The 22689-nt window shown below is 37.4% G+C and overlaps 3 protein-coding genes across 3 annotated transcripts; all 3 read right to left on the reverse strand.

The window, feature by feature from the left end:
• Window positions 1-1409: 1409 nt before the first annotated feature.
• Window positions 1410-2298, reverse strand: LOC120293343 (FCS-Like Zinc finger 3-like). Its single transcript, XM_039312465.1, has 2 exons — window positions 1873-2298; window positions 1410-1742 (listed from the first exon to the last, which is right to left on the reverse strand). The coding sequence occupies exons 1-2, from the start codon at window positions 2007-2009 to the stop codon at window positions 1544-1546; spliced, it is 336 nt and encodes a 111-aa protein (XP_039168399.1). The 5' UTR covers window positions 2010-2298; the 3' UTR covers window positions 1410-1543.
• Window positions 2299-8238: 5940 nt separating this feature from the next.
• Window positions 8239-9355, reverse strand: LOC104444493 (FCS-Like Zinc finger 3). Its single transcript, XM_010058163.3, has 2 exons — window positions 8928-9355; window positions 8239-8799 (listed from the first exon to the last, which is right to left on the reverse strand). Exons 1-2 carry the CDS (start codon window positions 9062-9064, stop codon window positions 8601-8603), a joined length of 336 nt encoding a protein of 111 aa, XP_010056465.2. The 5' UTR covers window positions 9065-9355; the 3' UTR covers window positions 8239-8600.
• An 11861-nt stretch (window positions 9356-21216) lies between these two features.
• LOC104444494 (FCS-Like Zinc finger 3) lies at window positions 21217-22210 on the reverse strand. Its single transcript, XM_010058164.3, has 2 exons — window positions 21846-22210; window positions 21217-21715 (listed from the first exon to the last, which is right to left on the reverse strand). Exons 1-2 carry the CDS (start codon window positions 21980-21982, stop codon window positions 21517-21519), a joined length of 336 nt encoding a protein of 111 aa, XP_010056466.2. The 5' UTR covers window positions 21983-22210; the 3' UTR covers window positions 21217-21516.
• Between the last annotated feature and the right edge of the window lie 479 nt (window positions 22211-22689).

Consider the following 22689-nt stretch of genomic DNA (forward strand, 5'->3'; position numbering starts at 1 on the left):
AGCACTAAATTTAGTGGCAATCATTAAGTAGGATGGCCCCAAAGTTAAGCCCAATGTTTTATCCAAGGCCCATACATCATTTACAATATATGATGAAACCTTAGGGTGGCCCAGCAAGAGTTGGCCCAAAGTTAGGTGGATCAAGCATTTTAATTTAAAGTCATTGCTCAAACTTGCCCATTTGTAACAAGCCGGCCGCTTACCCGTTGAGCTTGTCCATATGCATTCTACTACGCTAAGTAACATCATTATATATATATATATATTCATTTTAAGTCTCTTTTTATTTTGAAATGAATAGTTCTTTGTAGGACTTAAAATAGCATGGAGGTATGACCAGTATAGCTACCTTCTCTGACGTTACTCTCATACAAAATGTTGGCTTTTGAATTATAACTACTCAATTCACCTATATGTATTTGAATCCATCACTAGTTAAAAATCAAGAAATCTCAGTATGTAAGGAAAATGATATTTAAAGCACAAGCTGATCAAAGATTTGCTCACAAAAAGCTTGAATTTGTAGATCTAATGGAAGATCACGATCTCTTTACAATCAAGCCATCGCACCCAATGATTGTGAAAATTAGTTTTTGAGTGTTGTCTGTATTTTATTTATTATAAGTGTAGTGTTCAAATAGCGAGCTATCAGCAGGATAGTTCACAAGCTTGTAAGTGGACTTAAGGAGAGGCAGAACAGTGAGATGCTATGATTTTCAATGATCAAATATCAACATGAAACATGAAAACGGTGTCTTTATTACATTTACGAGAAAATGAATGTCAAAACATTAACAAAATTAAAGAAGTAATCTTGGAAAACAGGGCCAAAAAGGCCTCGTCCGTATATTACCACGTGATCCAAGATACACCCTCACCATAGGAACTCCACAGATGGCGACAAACGCCTTTCCTAAGAAACAAATCTACACCTTTCCTAAGAAACAAAATCTAACATTAATCGATTTAATTTTGATTAGTCGATTCGACCCCCAACAAATTTGTTGAAGATGGTCTCAGTTGATTAAGCATATTTATATATAATTAGTCAACGAAATCAAAAAAAAAAAAAACCTCCTGATATTACTATTTTCACTTTTCTTCTCCAATAATTAGGTATGCCTATTTCCATGTTCTGCAGCAAGTTCCTTTACTAAAATAAAAGCACCAACACGACCCAATACTTGATTGAGCACGCCAATTTCTATGTTTTTCCATGATAATATAACGAAAATAAAGCAAAATTAAAATATTGCCAATTCTCATTAAAGGGATCCACCATCTCTTCTTGTTTTCCCTCATGAACATTCCAGCATAGAAAAAAAAAAAAAAAATAGGAGACGACAAAAGAAAAAAAGAAACAAAATTTTCCTGGCGGGTCTCTCTTTTCTCACGCTCTTTCTCGGCCCCTTTTTTCTCAATCAGATAGATTCTGGACCCCTGCCGATCTCTCTTTACACATCGAAGGAGGGGGCTAAAGATACAGATTTCCCAGGAATTTTTCCCTGGGGGATCTTCCTCTTTACAGGGTCAAGAACGAATTTCAAGCGACTGCCACGGTGCCGGTCCGTACGGCCTTGCCGCCCTTGGACGACTCCGATTTTCTCGACGCCCTCGAGGAGGAGGCGTTGGAGGAGGAGGAAGACGACGACGCCTGCGACCTCTTCCAGCTCTTCTCCTTCGCCTCGTCGAGCTCTATCTGTTCTTGCCTGCACTCTTTGCTGCAGAACGCCGTGTCGCCCCTGAAAAAAGGGAGAAACCAAAGACCATATCACGATCAGTTTCCGACCCGATTAATAAAGAAGGAGAAAGAAAGGTTCTTGGGAATCAGATCCAGCGCCCGACGAGAATTCGCGGGGCTGACCAACTGACCTGTACATGAAGATGTCGGAGTTGAAGCCGAGAGGCTTGTTGCAGAGGAAGCAGGACTGGAGGAAGTGGTGGGGCTCGCGGCGGCCGTCGTCGCACCCGGCGTAGTACAGCATCGCTGCCCTCGGCGAAGCGGCCATCGCTATCCCGAAACAACGGCGGCGGGCGGCGGGCGGGCGGGCGGGCGGGCGGAGGATTAAGCAGAGGAGCTGCTTCGAGGAGCTAAACTGCGGAGGCGGGTTGGCCCAGGACTATAACCAGGAACGAAAGCAGCTCAAGAACTGCGAAGAAGAAGCAGCGAGAAGCTTGCAGAGGCCGACGGGAGATCGAGAGCGAGAAGGGGGGAAGCTTAACGATGGAGGTCGGGCCGATATATAAAGACAGATTGGTGAGGGTGAGCAGGAAGACGAAGAGCTGCGTGCTGCGATCCCCTGTTTCGCGGACCACGTAAGGTCTGGAAAAAGAAGTGCGTAGAAAAATCGCAATGATTTTTTTATTTTCTCGTTTTTAAATAGCTCGATAATTGCTCGGTAAAGTATGCCCGAATGAAAGGATTTAATTATGGGTCTTTTTAACGGAAGATATGAAATATCCGATCTCGAATCATTTGCTGCGTCGCTGTTCCCTTGTTTGACACGTTTTAACAAAATCCCTTTATTAATTGAAACTCCCACGGCATTTCGTCATATGTTATACTAATAATTACTTGATTACATGAGATCCTGTGTTGAAAACTTGGAGATTGCATTTAATTAATTACTTAATAAATGCCTTTGCGTAATTAAAAAATTCAAAAAAAAAAAAAAAAAAAGGTAGGGTGGTTTTTTTATTGGTTGCCCTGATTCCAAGGGACGGAATCTTGTTGGCCCAAGGTTTTGAGGAAGTGCACTGCATTTGGATTTTCCCCGAGAGGTTCCTCCGAGAATTCATTATTTATTGCCCGGTCCTTCTAGTGGTTTGGAATTGCTTTGAGAAGGGTGGTCCAGGACCATAAAAAGATCCAGGATACCATAATAATCATTTGAGATAGATATATATTATTTATACCATAAAAAAAAAAAACATTCTTTTGGGTAAATCATTGATCCGACGCTTATTTACATACAAGCCCCGGAGTATGTGAGACTTGAACATTAGATGCATATCGAAAGAGGTTTTCAAAGATGCAAGCAAGATTTTATGCTTGATTCTTTATTTTGTGGGCATAACAAGGATCTTGCTTTGAAGTGCTTGAAGGACCGGTAAGAAAGAAGAAGAAACTTTATAGGGTTGGGCTGGGATTACCATGGAGGGCTCTATAAATTGGTAAATACTTTGTCATTCTCATTTATTGTTGTGGACAGACTCCCACCACAGACAAAGAAATATTATCAACAGTAGGTTTTGAAAGAATTGGTTTCTCTTTAAGCACAACCAAGTATACCTTCTCATGGTTACTTTACTATTTGAGAAAATTAAGATTTAGATTGTTGAGATGTCGATGGTTGGGATGGATGGAAATATCGATGGTAATTTCACGATACCGAAAAAGCCTGTTACAAGTGTCTAATAAAACCTCAAAGAATACAGATAATCCTCTATTTATTCCTGAGAATTTTAGTGTGTTATATTAGGGCTCACATCTCCTTTTTTATTACAAATTAAAGTAGTTGCATATCATTGATGAGAAAGATCTCCAACAACAATTAAACTCATTCATCTAGCATACATATTGTCTAATATGTCTCTAAATGAGAGTATTAACATTATCTAAGCAAGCAAAGAAACATATGCAAAGAAATATATTTGTCTATATAATTAACTATTATTAACCATGACATTCTCCTGTAGCTGAATCCTCCGGAACCACAAGAATCCTTAGTTAGAATGGGATTCCAACTCAGCACCCTTTGCGATTTTGATTGCACGTGGAAATTACATTTTCCATACTCTTATATGAATTAGCTTTGTAACGCATTAATTTTATTATATCAAAAGATGCAGAGAAATCTGTCTTTCTAGTTATCTAGTAGGTAAAACACGAGCGTTGTTGTACACTCTTCATTTGAGCGATGTCAAAATTAAAGATTTAAAAAAAAAATCGAAAACTATGTTGTACGTGCACGGTACATTTTCATTATATTTACATTAGGGAGCAATGAAACATTTATGAGATATTTTTACTTGTCACGCAGAATATTATATTATTGAAGCATATGATGGTGTAATTTGATTTCTCAAATTAGATTTGTCATGTTAGTTAAATATTAAGTGTAACGCTTTCTTTTTCTATCTTGCACAGATAACTTCTATCTATTGTGAAAAACAAACTAATCCTTTCTACATTAAGAAGAAAGCTTCCAACTAAGATATTTCTATGAAATTCTTGTCAATACATAAATAGAAAAATTAGACTTCTTTTTAAAAAAATTAAACGAGACTACTAACTCAATAATATATTTGTTGATAGTGCACTCTCTTGTTTTCTTCATAGAAATGTGCATAGAATATAGATTCATAAGAATATATTAAATTTAGAAATTAATAATATAATATGAAATGCAAGCATATTGATATTACCTTAATAATAATTATGGCTAATATCTGACGTATCCAAGAAAAAAAAACTCTTATAAAACTCTTAAAGTGATAAACATTTTTTTAAAACATACATTATTTTTCCTTATGACGACAACTTTTATCTTAATAGCGTCAAAACTTAAGTTATGTCATATTTTATGTAAAAGCATGTCTTTTCAAAATTTTCTTTTTTGTTGTAGACCAATCCCAGCCAACCAGAGGAAGAAGAAAAGGGGAAAATAAATAAATAATCAAAAGAATTTAAAAAATAAATAAATAATCAAAAAATCAAAAAAAATATTAAAAATTGCCACGTCAACGTTTGCTTGATGGCCGGTGTCCATGTTAGTGTCCGACCGGCCAATTTTGCCGAATGGATTGAATTGACACAATTATAAAAGGTTTAGGACTAAATTGGCCAAAAGAAAAAATTATGACTAAATTAGCACAAGTTTAAAACTTTTTCGGTGATTCTCCCCCAAAAATGGATTGACCTCTACGGCACCGTCCAACGATATAGTGGCGACATCTCAATCTCTCGTCCTGTTATTCAAGAAAAGATATATGTGATTTTTTTTTATCGAATATATATGTGATGTGATGTTATAATCATCATTAAGAGAGAGAGAGAGAGAGAGAGAGAGAGAGAGAGAGCTTACCAAGGATGAGGCATTTTTTTGATAGATCACTGATCCGATGCTTATGTACATGTAAGGCTGAAATATGTGAGACATGATCGTTGGATACATGTCAAAAAGAGGTTTTCAAAGATGAGGCATTGCAAAGGTTTTCTCTAAAGCACTTGAAGGATTGATAAGAAAGAAGAAATTCAATCGGCTAAGGCCTGGTGTTGCAAAAAGATGAGGGCTCTATAAATAGGTGAATACTTAGTCAAGCTCATTATTGGTGTAGATAGACTCACAAAATTTGCATTTATCATATTACCATACTAAGAAAAATTATCAATGGCAAGATTTGTCAGAATTGATTTTCTCTAGGAATGTAACCGTATACACCCAAGTCCGTGATTACTTAACTATTTGAGAAATTTAAAATCTAGACCATTAGATTGTCCATTATTTTGATGGATGGAAATGTTAATGGTAATTTCATAATATTGAATATGTATTACATATTTCTAATAAAAACCATAATGTACGTTGATAAATTGCTATTTACTACTGAAAGTTATGATTCGTTATATTGGGCTCACATATCTAACCTATTATAAATTAAAGTAGTTGTACTTGCCATTGATCGAAAAGGTCTCCAGTAATTGTTAAACTCATTCATCTAGCTTACATGTTCTCGGATATGTCTCTGAATGAGAGAATTAACATTGTTTGAGCAATTAAACAAACAAATGCAAAGAAATAATTTTGTTTATATAAATAACTATTAGGTAAATATGGGCATTGCACGTGGAAATTTTGTTTTCCACATCTAATAACTGTCTTTTCAAGAAAATATGCAACTATTATGTGAATGGATATACCGTTTTACTAAAAAGAAAAATATTATGGTTAAGAAAAAGACATAGCTATATTAATTAACTTTGAAACGCAGTAGTTTATAATCACAAAAGAAGAATATATGGATCGAAAAGTGGTAAATTCATTTCAAACATTTATTGCGTGGTTATTGCATCTATTAAATAGATAATGGTACATTTTAAAGAAGATTGGAAACACCTTAAAACACTTTTTTATTCAATGTTTCAAATCTAATCTTAATTTTAAGCTTGTATTAATTTTCTTTCATTTGAGCAATGTTGAAATTTTAATGAAAACATTTTTCCGTTGAAGTTATGTATTCTTTTGTGGTACTCCTATTGTACACCTATGTCGATCTTCATTAGTGATAAAATGATTCTACACAAGAACTATTGTACCCATACAATAAATTTGAAATTCTATTTATATTATAGAGTATTTATGACTCATTTTATTTGTCATGCTGAATGACATATTATTAAAGCACATAGTAATGCAATTATATATTTTAACATTAAATTTATGGTATTAGTAAATTATCGAATGCAACTGTCTTTATTTCTTACACACATATATATTTGATCTTAGTGTACCAAACGAATCGATCTTTTGGGCAATAAGAAGAGATCTTTTTGCTAAAATATTATTCTGAGATTTTTGTCAATAAATACATAAATGGGGAATATGAAGCTCCTTTTTGAATAAAATAAAACATATGGAATCGGGCTGTTATTTTTTAACTAGGACAAAAAACTCCATGTCAAAATTGGCACATGACCTTAAAATTGATGCTTTTTAAGGGAATACGGCTATCATCTTCCAATTATACTTCTATATTTAACGACGCCACCCTCGGGCCAGTTTTTTGGCCAAGCCCTTTCATTTCCTTGTACTGCCCTGTGGTGGTTACTGAGGATTGGCATCGCGAGGATCCAGGGTGGCTGCCCAAACCCCCTAAAGGAGGGTTGTGGCGGGTCAACCAAGTGGGCCGGAATCTTTTTCGAGGCCCGGATCCCGGCCTCTATCCGGCCTTTTCCTAGTGGTCAAAGCCTTTTAAGGTCTTGCTTAGGACCATAAAATTGATGCTTTTTAAGGGAATCCGGCTGTCATCTTCCAATTAGACTTCTATATCTAATGTTTTGTAGATATCTAGCACTAAATTTAGAGGCAATCATTAAGTAGAATGGCCCCAAAGCTAAGCCCAATGTTTTATCCAAGACCCATACATCATTTACAATATATGATGAAACCTTAGGGTGGCCCAGCAAGAGTTGGCCCAAAGTTAGGTGGATCGAGCATTTTAATGCAAAGTCATTTCTCAAACTTGCCCATTTGTAACAAATTTGGGTGAAGCCGGCCGCTTACTCGTTGTTCTTGTCTATATGCATTCTACTACGCTAAGTAACATCATTATATATATTCATTTTATGTCTCTTCTTATTTTGAAATTAATAGTTCTTTCTAGGACTTAAAATAGTAGGGAGGTGTGACCAGGATAGCTACCTTCTTGGGTGTTACTCTCATACAAAATGTTAGCTTTTGAATTATAATTACTCAATTCACCTATATGCATTTGAGTCCGTCACTAGTTAAAAATCAAGAAATCTCTTTACGTAAGGCAAATGATATTTAAGGCACAAGTTGATCAAAGATTCGCTCGCAAAAAAGCTTGAAGTTGTAAACCTAATGGACGGTCACGATCTCTTTACAATCAAGCCATCGCACCCGATGATTGTGAAAATTAGTTTTTCGAATGTTGTCTGTATTTTATTTATTATAAGTGTGGTGTTCAAATAGCGAGCCATTAGCAAGATAGTTTACAAGCTTGCAAGTGGACTTAAGGAGAGAGGCAGAACGGCAGGATGCTACGATTTTCAATGAACAAATATCAACATGAAACATGAAAATGATGTCTTTATTACATTTACGAGAAAATGAATGTCAAAACATCAACAAAATTAAAGAAGTAGTCTTGAAAAACAGGGCAAAAAAAGGGGGCGTCCGTATATTACCACGTGATCCAAGATACACCCTCACCTTAAGAACTCCACAGACGGCGACAAACGCCTTTCCTAAGAAACAAATCTAACATTAATCGATTTAATTTTGATAGTCGATTCGACCCCCAACAAATTTGTTGAAGATGGTATCAGTGGATTAAGCATATTTATATATAATTAGTCGACGAGATCAAAAAAAAAAAAAACCTCCTGATATTACTATTTTCACTTTTCTTCTCCAATAATTAGGTATGCCTATTTCCATGTTCTGCAGCAAGTTCCTTTACTAAAATAAAAGCACCAACACGACCCAATACTTGATTGAGCACGCCAGTTTCTATGTTTTTCCATGATAACATAACGAAAATAAAGCAAAATAAAAATATTGCCAATTCTCATTAAAGGGATCCACCATCTCTTCTTGTTTTTCCCTCATGAACATTCCAGCATAGGAAAAAAAAAAGAAAAATTAGGAGACAACAAAAGAAAAAAGAAACAAAATTTTCCTGGCGGGGTCTCTCTTTTCTCACGCTCTTTCTTGGCCCCTTTTTATCTCAATCAGATAGATTCTGGACCCCTGCCGATCTCTCTTTACACATCGAAGGAGGGGGCTAAAGATACAGATTTCCCAGGAATTTTTCCCGGGGGATCTTCTTCTTTACAGGGTCAAGAACGAATTTCAAGCGACTGCCACGGTGCCGGTCCGTACGGCCTTGTCGCCCTTGGACGACTCCGATTTTCTCGACGCCCTCGAGGAGGAGGCGTTGGAGGAGGAGGAAGACGACGACGCCTGCGACCTCTTCCAGCTCTCCTCCTTCGCCTCGTCGAGCTCTATCTGTTCTTGGCTGCACTCTTTGCTGCAGAACGCCGTGTCGCCCCTGAAAAAAAGGGAGAAACCAAAGACCATATCACAATCAGTTTCCGACCCGATTAATAAAGAAGGAAAAGAAAGGTTCTTGGAAGTCAGATCCAGCGCCCGACGAGAATTCGGGGCTGACCAACTGACCTGTACATGAAGATGTCGGAGTTGAAGCCGAGAGGCTTGTTGCAGAGGAAGCAGGACTGGAGGAAGTGGTGGGGCTCGCGGCGGCCGTCCTCCCACCCGGCGTAGTACAGCATCGTTGCCCTCGGCGAAGCGGCCATCGCTATCCCGAAACAACGGCGGCGGGCGGCGGGCGGCGGGCGGGCGGAGGATTAAGCAGAGGAGTTGCTTCGAGGAGCTAAGCTGCGGAGGCGGATTGCCCCAGGACTATAAAGAGGAGCCAAAGGAACTCAAGAACTGCAAAGAAGAAGAAGAAGAAGCAGCAGCGAGAAGCAGGCAGAGGCCGACGGGATATCGAGAGCGAGAAGGGGGGAAGCTTAACGATGGAGGTCGGGCCGATATATAACGACTGATTGGTGAGGGTGAGCAGGAAGACGATGAGCTGCGTGCTGCGATCCCCTGTTTTGCGGACCACCTAAGGTCTAGAAAAAGAAGTGCGTAGAAAAATCGCAATGATTTTTTGTTTTCTCATTTTTAAATGGCTCGATAATTGCTCGGTAAAGTATGCCCAAATGAAAGGATTTAATTATGGGTCTTTTTAACGGAAAATATGAAATAACCGATCTCAAATCATTTGTTGCGTCGATGTTCCCTTATTAGACACGTTTTAACGAAATCCCTTTATTAATTGAAACTCCCACGGCATTTCGTCATATGTTATACTAATAATTACTTGATTACATGAGATCATGTGTTGAAAACTTGAGATTGCATTTAATTAATTACTTAATAAATGCCTCTGCGTAATTAAAAAAATTCAAAAAAAAAAAAAAAGGTAGGGTGGTTTTTTTATTGGTTGCCCCTGATTCCAAAGGGACGGAATCTTGTTGGCCCAAGGTTTTGAGGAAGTGCACTGCATTTGGATTTTCCCCGAGAGGTTCCTCCGAGAATTCATTATTTATTGCCCGGTCCTTCTAGTGGTTTGGAATTTTGCTTTGAGAAGCTAATGCTGCGTTTGGTTGCAAGTTGTTTCTGTTCCATGAACAAAATTTGTTTTTTTGTTCTAAAAAAAACGAAAGTAAGCGTTTGGGTGCGTTTTGTTCCAAAAATTGTTTTTTTGTTTCCGTAAACACATCCTAAGCGAAAACAATAAACATAAAAAAAAAGTTATTTCGTGTTCAAACAAAAATTGAGAAACGCTTTTTTATTTTCTTCTTCTTCTTTTTTTCTTTTTCTTTCGCGGTCGGCCTCGGCCATGGCCGGCAACCAGCCAACAAGGGCCGGCGGCCTCGCCCATTGACCACGGCGAGGCTCACCGGCCCCCCAGGCGAGGCCGAGCCTCGCCAGCCGGGCGAGGCCGCCCCTCGTCGATCTCACCCAGATCCCGGCGAGGCCGAGCCTCGCCGGCCGCGGGCGAGCTTGGCCTCACCGGGGTTGGCGAGCCTCGCGTGGCCGGGCGAGCCGTCGGCCAAAAAGAAGAAAAAAAAAAAAAATGAAAAAAAAAAGAAAAAGAAAATAAAAATATTAAAAATAAAAGAAATAAAAATAATTATATAAATTTACCAAACGTGTTTTGTTGTTTATTTTTTATTCCGGAACAAGTTTACCAAACGTGTTTTTTGTTCAAAAATTGTTAAAAGAAAACACTTTTTTTATTTTTATTTTTAAACAATTTTTAAACGAAACGTCTAGGACGAAAAGTGCTCAAGAACCATGAAGCTGAAGGAGGGTGGTCGGTGGAGGACCATAAGAGGGGGAAGCGTAACGACGGAGGTTGGGCTGACATATAAAGAGAGAAGGAGGGAGAAGAGAAGAAAAGCTGGGTGCTGTGACCCCCTGTGCCGCAGACCACGCAAAGTCTAGAAGAGAAGTGCATAAGAAAAATCACATTCTCCTATGTTTTAATAGCTCGATAATTGTTCGCCAAATTATGTCCAAATAAAAGGACTTAATAATGGGTTTTGTTAATGGGTAATTCAGAGCATACCCAATCATAAAAATATCCAGGATACCATAATAATCATTTGAGATAGATATATATTATTTATACCATATAAAAAAAAACATTCTTTTGGGTAAATCATTGATCCGACGCTTATTTACATACAAGCCTGGAGTATGTGAGACGTGAACATTAGATGCATATCGAAAGAGGTTTTCAAAGATGCAAGCAAGAATTTATGCTTGATTCTTTATTTTGTGGGCATAACAAGGATCTTGCTTTGAAGTGCTTGAAGGACCAGTAAGAAAGAAGAAGAAACTTTATAGGGTTGGGCTGGGAGCACCATGAAGGGCTCTATAAATTGTAAATACTTTGTCATTCTCATTTTTTTTTTTTTTGGTGCTAGAGGAACCGGGCTTGCAACCGAATTAAACCCCTGCGCGAGATGACTTAAGCGTGAGGACCCAAAGTCACACTTTACACCTAACGTCTCAGTTTTGAACCCGTCACCTCTTCGTTGAGGATCAGTAGAGTCTTTTATGGTGTCATTCTCATTTATTGTGGACAGACTCGCACAACTTGCATTTAAAACATTCCGGACGAAGAAATGTTATCAACGGTAGGTTTTGAAAGAATTGGTTTCTCTTAAGCACAACCAAGTATACCTTCTCATGATTACTTTACTATTTGAGAAAATTAAGATTTAGATCGTTGAAATGTCGATTGTTGGGATGGATGGAAACATCAATGGTAATTTCACGATACTCAAAGTGCCTATTACAAGTGTCTAATAAAACCTCAAAGAATGCAGATAATCCTCTATTTATTCCTGAGAATTTTAGTTTGTTATATCAGGCTCACATCTCCTTTTTATTACAAATTAAAGTAGTCGCATATCATTGATGAGAAAGATCTCCTACAACAGTTAAACTCATTCATCTAGCATACATATTGTCTAATATGTCTCTAAATGAGAGTATTAACATTATCTAAGCAAGCAAAGAAACATATGCAAAGAAATATATTTGTCTATATAATTAACTATTATTAACCATGACATTGCACGTGGAAATTACATTTTCCATACTCTTATATGAATTAGCTTTGTAACGCGTTATTTTTATTATATCAAAAGATGCAGAGAAATCTGTATTTCTAGTTATCTAGTAGGTAAAACACGAGCGTTGTTGTACACTCTTCATTTGAGCGATGTCAAAATTAAAGATTTAAAAAAAAAATTCAAAAACTATGTTGTACGTGCACGGTACATTTTCATTATATTTACATTAGGGAGCAATGAAACATTTATGAGATATTTTTACTTGTCACGCAGAATATTATATTATTGAAGCATATGATGGTGTAATTTGATTTCTCAAATTAGATTTGTCATGTTAGTTAAATATTAAGTGTAACGCTTTCTTTTCTATCTTGCACAGATAACTTCTATCTATTGTGAAAAACAGAATAATATTTTCTACATTAAGAAGAGAGCTTCCAACTAAGATATTTCTATGAAATTCTTGTCAATTCATAAATAGACAAAATTAGACTTCTTTTAAAAAAAAAATAAACAAGACTACTAACTCAATAATATATTTCTTTATAGTGCACTCTCTTGTTTTCTTCATAGAAATGTGCACAGAATATAGATCCATAAGAATATATTAATTTTAGAAATTAATAATCTAATATGAAATGCAAGCACATTGATATTACCTTAATAATAATTATGGCTAATATTTGACGTATCCAAGAAAAAAAGATCTTATAAAACTCTTTAAGTGATAAATAGTTTTAAAAAAAAAATACATTATTTTTCCCTTATGACGACAACTTTTATCTTAATAGCATCAAAACTTTTAAGTTATGTCATATTTTATGTAAAAGCGTGTCTTTTTCAAAATTTTCTTTTTGTTGTAGACCAATCCTAGTATTTTTCTATAAAAAGAATTTGTTTGTAGAGTATATTGTGCTTGCTCTTGCAAAGCTTCTTCTACTTTGCTTGCTTCATGGAATATATTGTATTTGCAACTATATTGCAAATTTCATTTGTATGTCAGACTAATCGAAATAATCGATGAGCTGTACTTTATTACCCACAATATTTATTCCTTGTAATATATTGTTCGCTGGAGTCACCAAATAACACTATGTCTAATAGTGCGGTCATATCACTTAAAGTTAATGAGGCTTTGGAAATAACCGAATTAGTCTTCCAACGACAATTAAAAAGTTTGAGTGCAACAAATGTTTTTTTATCTTGCAAATATAAGCTCCGCCTAATTATAAACGACGATTCACTTATACGAGCACCAATTTTAGTCGGGTCCAAAATTCTAGTGCAGTTTTTATCTCATAAAACAAGCATTGATTTTCAGCTTGTATCCAAATCTCATCTCTCCAAATTTTCGTCTACGGGTGCCATTAATGATCCAACGGATGATCGCACATTCACGTATCTCCCTCTCTCTCCCTTCACGCATCATTCTTTGTGGTATTTTGTTTTTTGCTCTGTTTTTCTGTTTTTTTTCTTTTCCTTTTTTTTCCTTTTATCTCCATCTCACGAGCCCGACACTGTTTTTTCATTCTTTCAAGCTCTTTCCCTCTTTGGTGCAAGCCGTGAGGCGATACTTCTAGAATCACTCAAGCTATATAGCCTTTCTTAATTTATAACAGTCTAACCGTGTAGAAATTCATGTTAAACCAAATAAAACACAACCTAATCGTGAGACAATTGGCAAATCGCATGAACTTTGCGTGAGAAAATTAGGGCCTCTTTGGCAAAAACTATTTATGTTCCCCAAAACAATTATTTCTGTTATTTTGTTTCAGAGAACGAAAAAGAATACGTGTTTGGTAAAATTTTGTTCCCAAGAACAAAAAATCTATTTTTCGTTCCAATAATAGATTTGAAACAAAAACAATAAATAGAAAAAAAAATAGATTTTTGTTTCCAAGAACAATTTTTTTTTCTTTTTCTCTTCATTTCTCTTCTCTTTTTCTTCTTCTCTTTCCTTTAATTATTCTTCCTTTTGGCCGGTCGCCGGCCTCAGCCATGGTCGGGGACCTCACCGCGGCGTCACCAACCCCAACAACGTTGAGCCTCATTTGGGCCACCGCCAAGTCAACATTGCCCAATGGTGGCCCGGCGAGGCGACCTTGCACCGCTAAGCGAGGTCGAGCCTCACGATGGCCAAGTGAGCTCGCCGACTCTCACCCAACCGGTCATTGGTCACCACTATGGTCAGCAACCAACCACAAAGGAGGAAGAATGAGAGAAAAGAAAAAGAAAAATATTAAAAATATTAAAAAATTAAAAGAAACAACAAAATTATACAATTCTACCATACACATTTATATCCTAAGAATAAAAATTATGTAATTACCAAGCTTGTTCTTATACTCAGAAATTGTTCTTGGAAACAAAAACAGAAAAAACCAGTTCTAATAAAAAAATTATTTACGAGAACAGAATCGTTACCAAATGCGCCATTAACTTATATATTGGCTCTACTTTATTGCTTATATACTTTCTTCTATCTACCAAAATTGCATGTGCTATGAGGAACTCCATATCGGTGCTTGGATTGTTTTTATCCCTTTTGGATGATCCCGCAACTAAGTGTGTAATACGTTAGTCCCATAGAATTTTGGGATTGGAAAAATTAAATCCCACTGAAATTTGTTGTCTTAAAAAAAATAATTGAAAAATGAATTTAAAGGGGATGACAATCAGAATCGACCCATAAAAATTGATCCATTTTTTTCTTAATTCGATACTTGTGAAGTTAAAAGTATATTTAAGCTTATGAAGTAATCATTTTTTATATTACATTGTATCCTAAAGTCATTTTAGGTACCATAAACATTGAATTATGATAAACATTCAGATGCATTTTCAACAGGAGGATCTAACCATGGCTATCGAGAACCAAAATGATGGAAATGATTTGCTTAAACTTTTCTTGGAATAAGTGCACTAAAAGTCATAAAAACTTATCACAAAAGTATAATTAAACTCTAAAACTGACAAAGTGCAATCAGTTCTTAAAATTTATCAAATTGGTGCCCCACTATTACCGAAAAGGGCTAGCCGGGTTTAGCAAGCATCTGTCCACTCAAACTAACAAAAAATGCTAATATAACTTTTTAAAATATTTTCCCCTCCTACATGGCATTGACATTTACAAAAGCATGAAATATAAGACTAAAACGACATCATAATGGCCTAAATCCTAATTTTTTAAATTGAAATCTTAATTAAATTAGATTAAAAATAAAAAGGTAATTTGAAAAAAGACAAATAAGGCCAAGGTCTACCACCCATTGCCGAGCACCCACCGACCATTTCCAACGATGGTGGGGCAACAGTGAGCGCCTGCCTCCCTTGTCCTCATTTTTTGTTTTTAAAAAAATTGGATTTAGGCCAACCGACGTCATTTTAGTCTTATATTTCATGTTTTAGTAAAGTCAAAGTCACATAAGAGAGAGAAAATATTAAACAAAACCATGTCAAAATTTTTCTAATAATCTAATTGGACGTTGTTAAGCGAATGACTTGATTGTACCAATTTAACAAATTTTAAAACTCGATTCCATTTTTTTGTAATTTTTAAGACTCAATTGCTCTTTTATGACAAGTTTTAGGATTTCTATGCACTTATCCCTATTTTCTTATACGAGATTGAATTTGAAGGACCAAAATAAAGAGTAAGTACACTAGAAGTACCAAAAGTTATGTACAACGCTCGCTTTAGTACCAAAAATTTTTGCCGGTTTACTTAAGTGCTAAATCGAAAAAAAAAAAACGATCATTTAAGTACCTCCGGCGAAATATTCCGACCAAATTGATTACATGGTATTTATAATTAAACTTTTAATATGATTTGACACATTTTAAAAAAATCCATTCCACGTGGACGTCAAAACGATGTCACACAATGATCACCTTTTAAATGAGATTGACACTGAAGTGATTACTTTTTAATACCAACTAGCACTGAAGTGATCATTTTTTACTAACAACCGACACTTAAATAATCACTTTTAACAATAATTGGCACTCAAATTATCAATATTCATAATTTTTGGTACTCAATTGATCACTTGTTAACTTGTCTACACGGCGTCATTTAAGCCTTATATGCTTATTGGACAGGAGGTGAGCCACATAAGATCGAGAAATTAATAAAATATCGCCACATCGGATTTCGGCAACCTTAATTAGAGTTGGCACTTAAGTAATCTTTTTTTTTAAAAAGTGGCACTTAAGTAACCCAAAGGAAATTTTTGACATCAAAGCGAGTGCTGTACACAACTTTTGGTACTTCTAGTGTACTTACCCCCAAGATAACTATTGTAGAGTCAAAGGTTTGAAATCAAAACCTAATGTTGATCCAACCTTCAAATTGATACTGAACATTTAAAAGTTCATATTTAAGCAGCTGAAATATATTGTGCCTTATGATCGCATCATTGCAAAATTTTGATTTGTTTGGTTGAAATTGCAAAATTTTGGTTGGTCGTCGAATTAAGAAAATTCGCCATCATCTAAACTCAAATAAATCTTGAATTAAAATAAGTTGCGCAAAAGCATCGTCATGTTACAAATTTTTGTGAATTACTTCAGTAGAGTTGAAAATAGAACTGCATGTCGTTGAAGGCATTGGAGCTAGAACCATCGCTACTTATACATTTGAAGATCAACTTTTTGTATAATATCGAGGAAAGCTCTCGCTCATAGACCACTCAAAATTATCAGCTCTCATACAATTTTAGATCAAATACATGACATGTCCAATCTATTGACCATCTAACTTGTTCCCATGCTCTCTTCCTTCATGATTTTTTGAGTAGGACCAACAGCAGCTTGCTTTCATACGATAAGGAATAAATATGTGATGTTATAATTTTTTTTTCCCCTTTTCTTCTTCTCTGGCTGGTCGGCGCCAGCCAGAGGCTAGGGCCGACGAGGTTAGCCTCACCGGCCACTGGCAAAGGCGAGCCTTGCCCAGCGACGACGAGGCCGCCGTCGCCACATCCAACGAGGCCGCCATCGTCACATCCAGCGAGGCTTGACCTCGCCCAACCATGGCAAGGTTGAGCCTCGCTGTCCCCGGGCCAGGAGCCTCGCTAGTGGCTGGCGAGGTGCCGTCGCGGATCCGGCGAGGTGGTGACCCATGAGCACTTGCTTGTCGCAAAGGTTTCGGGCGGTCGCCACGGCCGAGGCGATGTTGAGGCTTGCGAGCATGGCCAAAATTTTGAAGAAAGGAATGAAGCCAAGCGAGGCCCCGGCGAGTCAAGAGAATCACCGGCTCGAACGATCGGATTCGAAGAGAGAGGAAGCTGTAGCAGCGGCGGAGATCAAGCGGCCAAGGCATTCGCAGTGCAACTTGGAGGAGCTCGCTCAGTCGGTTCTATCATCTATTGCCACCAGATCCTACGCCCCTAGGGTTCCGAAACTGCCTTTGAAGCGCTCTGCCTCGTCACCGCCGTCATTCCATGACTCAACCCCAGAGCAGGCTCCACTAGTGCCAAGGCAAGCTCGGCCCTCGCCAAGGCTGGGGGAGGCCGAGCCTCGCTAGATCCAGCAAGGTCTCGCCTAGCCAAGGCAAGGGTCGACCTCACCAGTGGCCGGAGAGGCTCGACCTTGCTAGATCTGACAACAGCAGCCTCGCTGGCCACTGGTGACGCTCCTTGCCGGATGTGGCAACGGCGACATCACCGTCACTGGGCAAGGCTCGCCTTCGCTAGTGGTCGGCGGGGGCGAGCCTCACCAATGGCCTCGCCAACCCTAGCCTTTGGCTGGTGCCAGCCAACCGAAGGAAGAAGAAAAGGGGAAAAATAAATAAATAATCAAAAAATAAAAAAAAAATATTAAAAATTGCCACGTCAACATTTGCCGGATGGTGGTGTCCATGTTAGTGTCCGATCGGCCAATTTTGGCCGAATGAATTGAATTGACACAATTATAAAATGTTTATGACTAAATTGGCACAAGTTTTAAACTTTTTTGGTGATTCTCCCCCAAAAATGGATTGACCTCTATGGCACCGTCCATCGATATAGTGGCGACATCTCAATCTCTCGTCCTGTTATTCAAGAAAAGATATATGTGATTTTTTTTTTATCGAATATATATGTGATGTTATAATCATCATTGAGAGAGAGAGAGAGAGCTTACCAAGGATGGGGCATTTTTTTGATAGATCACTGATCCGATGCTTATGTACATGTAAGGCTGAAATATGTGAGACATGATCGTTGGATACATGTCAAAAGAGGTTTTCAAAGATGAGGCATTGCAAAGGTTTTTCTCTAAAGCACTTGAAGGATTGATAAGAAAGAAGAAATTCAATCGGCTAAGGCCTGGTGTTGCAAAAAGATGAGGGCTCTATAAATAGGTGAATACTTAGTCAAGCTCATTATTGGTGTAGATAGACTCACAAAATTTGCATTTATCATATTACCATACTAAGAAAAATTATCAATGGCAAGATTTGTCAGAATTGATTTTCTCTAGGAATGTAACCGTATACAGCCCCGTCCGTGATTACTTAACTATTTGAGAAATTTAAAATCTAGACCATTAGATTGTCCATTATTTTGATGGATGGAAATGTTAATGGTAATTTCACAATATTGAATATGTATTACATATTTCTAATAAACCATAATGTACGTTGATAAATTGCTATTTACTACTGAAAGTTATGATTCGTTATATTGGGCTCACATATCTAACCTATTATAAATTAAAGTAGTTGTACTTGCCATTGATCGAAAAGGTCTCCAGTAATTGTTAAACTCATTCATCTAGCTTACATGTTCTCGGATATGTCTCTGAATGAGAGAATTAACATTGTTTGAGCAATTAAACAAACAAATGCAAAGAAATAATTTTGTTTATATAAATAACTATTAGGTAAATATGGGCATTGCACGTGGAAATTTTGTTTTCCACATCTAATAACTGTCTTTTCAAGAAAATATGCAACTATTATGTGAATGGATATACCGTTTTACTAAAAAAAAAATATTATGGTTAAGAAAAAGACATAGCTATATTAATTAACTTTGAAACGCAGTAGTTTATAATCACAAAAGAAGAATATATGGATCGAAAAGTGGTAAATTCATTTCAAACATTTATTGCGTGGTTATTGCATCTATTAAATAGATAATGGTACATTTTAAAGAAGATTGGAAACACCTTAAAACACTTTTTTATTCAATGTTTCAAATCTAATCTTAATTTTAAGCTTGTATTAATTTTCTTTCATTTGAGCAATGTTGAAATTTTAATGAAAACATTTTTCCGTTGAAGTTATGTATTCTTTTTGTGGTACTCCTATTGTACACCTATGTCGATCTTCATTAGTGATAAAATGATTCCACACAAGAACTATTGTACCCATACAATAAATTTGAAATTCTATTTATATTATAGAGTATTTATGACTCATTTTATTTGTCATGCTGAATGACATATTATTAAAGCACATAGTAATGCAATTATATATTTTAACATTAAATTTATGGTATTAGTAAATTATCGAATGCAACTGTCTTTATTTCTTACACACATATATATTTGATCTTAGTGTACCAAACGAATCGATCTTTTGGGCAATAAGAAGAGATCTTTTGCTAAAATATTATTCTGAGATTTTGTCAATAAATACATAAATGGGGAATATGAAGCTCCTTTTTGAATAAAATAAAACATATGGAATCGGGCTGTTATTTTTTAACTAGGACAAAAAACTCCATGTCAAAATTGGCACATGACCTTAAAATTGATGCTTTTTAAGGGAATCCGGCTATCATCTTCCAATTAGACTTTTAAGGGAATCTGGTTACCTGAGGATTGGCATCGCGAGGATCCAGGGTGGCTGCCCAAACCCCCCAAAGGAGGACTGTGGCGGGTCGGCCAAGTGGGCCGGAATCTTTTTCGAGGCCCGGATCCCGGCCTCTACCCGGCCTATTCCCAGTGGTCAAAGCCTTTTAAGGTCTTGCTTAGGACCATAAAATTGATGCTTTTTAAGGGAATCCGGCTGTCATCTTCCAATTAGACTTCTATATCTAATGTTTTTGTAGATATCTAGCACTAAATTTAGAGGCAATCATTAAGTAGGATGGCCCCAAAGCTAAGCCCAATGTTTTATCCAAGACCCATACATCATTTACAATATATGATGAAACCTTAGGTGGCCCAGCAAGAGTTGGCCCAAAGTTAGGTGGATCGAGCATTTTAATGCAAAGTCACTTCTCAAACTTGCCCATTTGTAACAAATTTGGGTGAAGCCGGCGCTTACTCGTTGTTCTTGTCTATATGCATTCTACTACGCTAAGTAACACATATATATATATATATATATATATATATATATATATATATATTCATTTTAAGTCTCTTTTTATTTTGAAATTAATAGTTCTTTCAAGGACTTAAAATAGCAGGGAGGTGTGACCAGGATAGCTACCTTCTTGGGTGTTACTCTCATACAAAATGTTAGCTTTTGAATTATAACTACTCAATTCACATATATGTATTTGAGTTCGTCACTAGATAAAAATCAAGAAATCTCTTTAGGTAAGGAAAATGATATTTAAGGCACAAGTTGATCAAAGATTCGCTCACAAAAAAAAGCTTGAAGTTGTAAACCTAATGGATGGTCACGATCTCTTTACAATCAAGCCATCGCACCCGATGATTGTGAAAATTAGTTTTTCGAATGTTGTCTGTATTTTATTTATTGTAAGTGTGGTGTTCAAATAGCGAGCCATTAGCAAGATAGTTTACAAGCTTGCAAGTGGGCTTAAGGAGAGAGGCAGAACGGCGAGATGCTACGATTTTCAATGAACAAATATCAACATGAAACATGAAAATGATGTCTTTATTACATTTACGAGAAAATGAATGTCAAAACATCAACAAAATTAAAGAAGTAATCTTGGAAAACAGGGCAAAAAAAGGCGGCGTCCGTATATTACCACGTGATCCAAGATACACCTTCACCTTAGGAACTCCACAGACGGCGACAAACGCCTTTCCTAATAAACAAATCTAACATTAATCAATTTAATTTTGATAGTCGATTCGACCCCCAACAAATTTGTTGAAGATGGTATCAGTCGATTAAGCATATTCATATATAATTAGTCAACGAGATTAAAAAAAAAAAAAACCTCCTGAAATTACTATTTTTACTTTTCTTCTCCAATAATTAGGTATAACTATTTCCATGTTCTGCCTATTTCCATGTTCTGCAGCAAGTTCCTTTACTAACATAAAAGCACCAACACGACCCAATACTTGATTGAGCACGCCAGTTTCTATGTTTTTCCATGATAGCATAACGAAAATAAAGCAAAATAAAAATATTGCCAATTCTCATTAAAGGGATCCACCATCTCTTCTTGTTTTTCCTCATGAACATTCCAGCATAGGAAAAAAAAAATAGGAGACAACAAAAGAAAAAAAAAACAAAATTTTCCTGGCGGGGTCTCTCTTTTCTCACGCTCTTTCTTGACCCCTTTTTTCTCAATCAGATAGATTCTGGACCCTGCCGATCTCTCTTTACACATCGAAGGAGGGGGCTAAAGATACAGATTTCCCAGGAATTTTTCCCAGGATCTTCTTCTTTACAGGGTCAAGAACGAATTTCAAGCGACTGCCACCGTGCCGGTCCGTACGGCCTTGCCGCCCTTGGACGACTCCGATTTTCTCGACGCCCTCGAGGAGGAGGCGTTAGAGGAGGAGGAGGAAGACGAGGCCTGCGACCTCTTCCAGCTCTTCTCCTTCGCCTCGTCGAGCTCTATCTGTTCTTGCCTGCACTCTTTGCTGCAGAACGCCGTGTCGCCCCTGAAAAAAGGGAGAAACCAAAGACCATAGCCCGATCAGTTTCCGACCCGATTAATAAAGAAGGAAAAAGAAAGGTTCTTGGGAATCAGATCCAGCGCCCGACGAGAATTCGCGGAGCTGACCGACTGACCTGTACATGAAGATGTCGGAGTTGAAGCCGAGCGGCTTGTTGCAGAGGAAGCAGGACTGGAGGAAGTGGTGGGGCTCGCGGCGGCCGTCGTCGCACCCGGCGTAGTACAGCATCGCTGCCCTCGGCGAAGCGGCCATCGCTATCCCGAAACAACGGCGGCGGGCGGCGGGCGGGCGGGCGGGCGGGCGGGCGGGCGGGCGGAGGATTAAGCAGAGGAGCTGCTTCGAGGAGCTAAGCTGCGGAGGATGGTTGGCCCAGGACTATAAAGAGGAACCAAAGGAGCTCAAGAACTGCGAAGAAGAAGCAGCGAGAAGCTTGTAGAGGCCGACGGGAGATCGAGAGCAAGAAGGGGGAAGCTTAACGATGGAGGTCGGGCCGATATATAAAGACAGATTGGTGAGGGTGAGCAGGAAGACGAAGAGCTGCGTGCTGCGATCCCTGTTTCGCGGACCACGTAAGGTCTGAAAAAGAAGTGCGTAGAAAAATCGCAATGATTTTTTTATCTTCTCGTTTTTAAATAGCTCGATAATTGCTCGGTAAAGTATGCCCGAATGAAAGGATTTAATTATGGGTCTTTTTAACGGAAGATATGAAATATCCGATCTCGAATCATTTGCTGCGTCGCTGTTCCCTTGTTTGACACGTTTTAACAAAATCCCTTTATTAATTGAAACTCTCATGGCATTTCGTCAGTATGTCATACTAATAATTACTCGATTCTCAGAACACTGATTACATGAGATCCTGTATCGAAAACTTGAGATTGCATTTAATTAATTACTTGATGAGTGTCTCTACGTAATTAAAAAAATTCATAATAAAAAAAGGAAGGGTGGTTTTTATT

The sequence above is a fragment of the Eucalyptus grandis genome, chromosome 5, assembly GCF_016545825.1.
Source record: "Eucalyptus grandis isolate ANBG69807.140 chromosome 5, ASM1654582v1, whole genome shotgun sequence".
In the NCBI taxonomy this organism is placed as follows: Eukaryota; Viridiplantae; Streptophyta; class Magnoliopsida; order Myrtales; family Myrtaceae; genus Eucalyptus; species Eucalyptus grandis.

What these genes read in the sequence shown, in the direction of transcription:
- LOC120293343 (XM_039312465.1), bottom strand. Translation starts at nt 2,009, where the DNA reads ATGGCCGCTTCGCCGAGGGCAGCGATGCTGTACTACGCCGGGTGCGAC. An exon ending in TCCGACATCTTCATGTACAG is followed by an intron (nt 1,743 to 1,872) that starts GTCAGTTGGTCA and finishes CCCTTTTTTCAG; the next exon opens with GGGCGACACGGCGTTCTGCA.
- LOC104444493 (XM_010058163.3), bottom strand. Translation starts at nt 9,064, where the DNA reads ATGGCCGCTTCGCCGAGGGCAACGATGCTGTACTACGCCGGGTGGGAG. An exon ending in TCCGACATCTTCATGTACAG is followed by an intron (nt 8,800 to 8,927) that starts GTCAGTTGGTCA and finishes CCTTTTTTTCAG; the next exon opens with GGGCGACACGGCGTTCTGCA.
- LOC104444494 (XM_010058164.3), bottom strand. Translation starts at nt 21,982, where the DNA reads ATGGCCGCTTCGCCGAGGGCAGCGATGCTGTACTACGCCGGGTGCGAC. An exon ending in TCCGACATCTTCATGTACAG is followed by an intron (nt 21,716 to 21,845) that starts GTCAGTCGGTCA and finishes CCCTTTTTTCAG; the next exon opens with GGGCGACACGGCGTTCTGCA.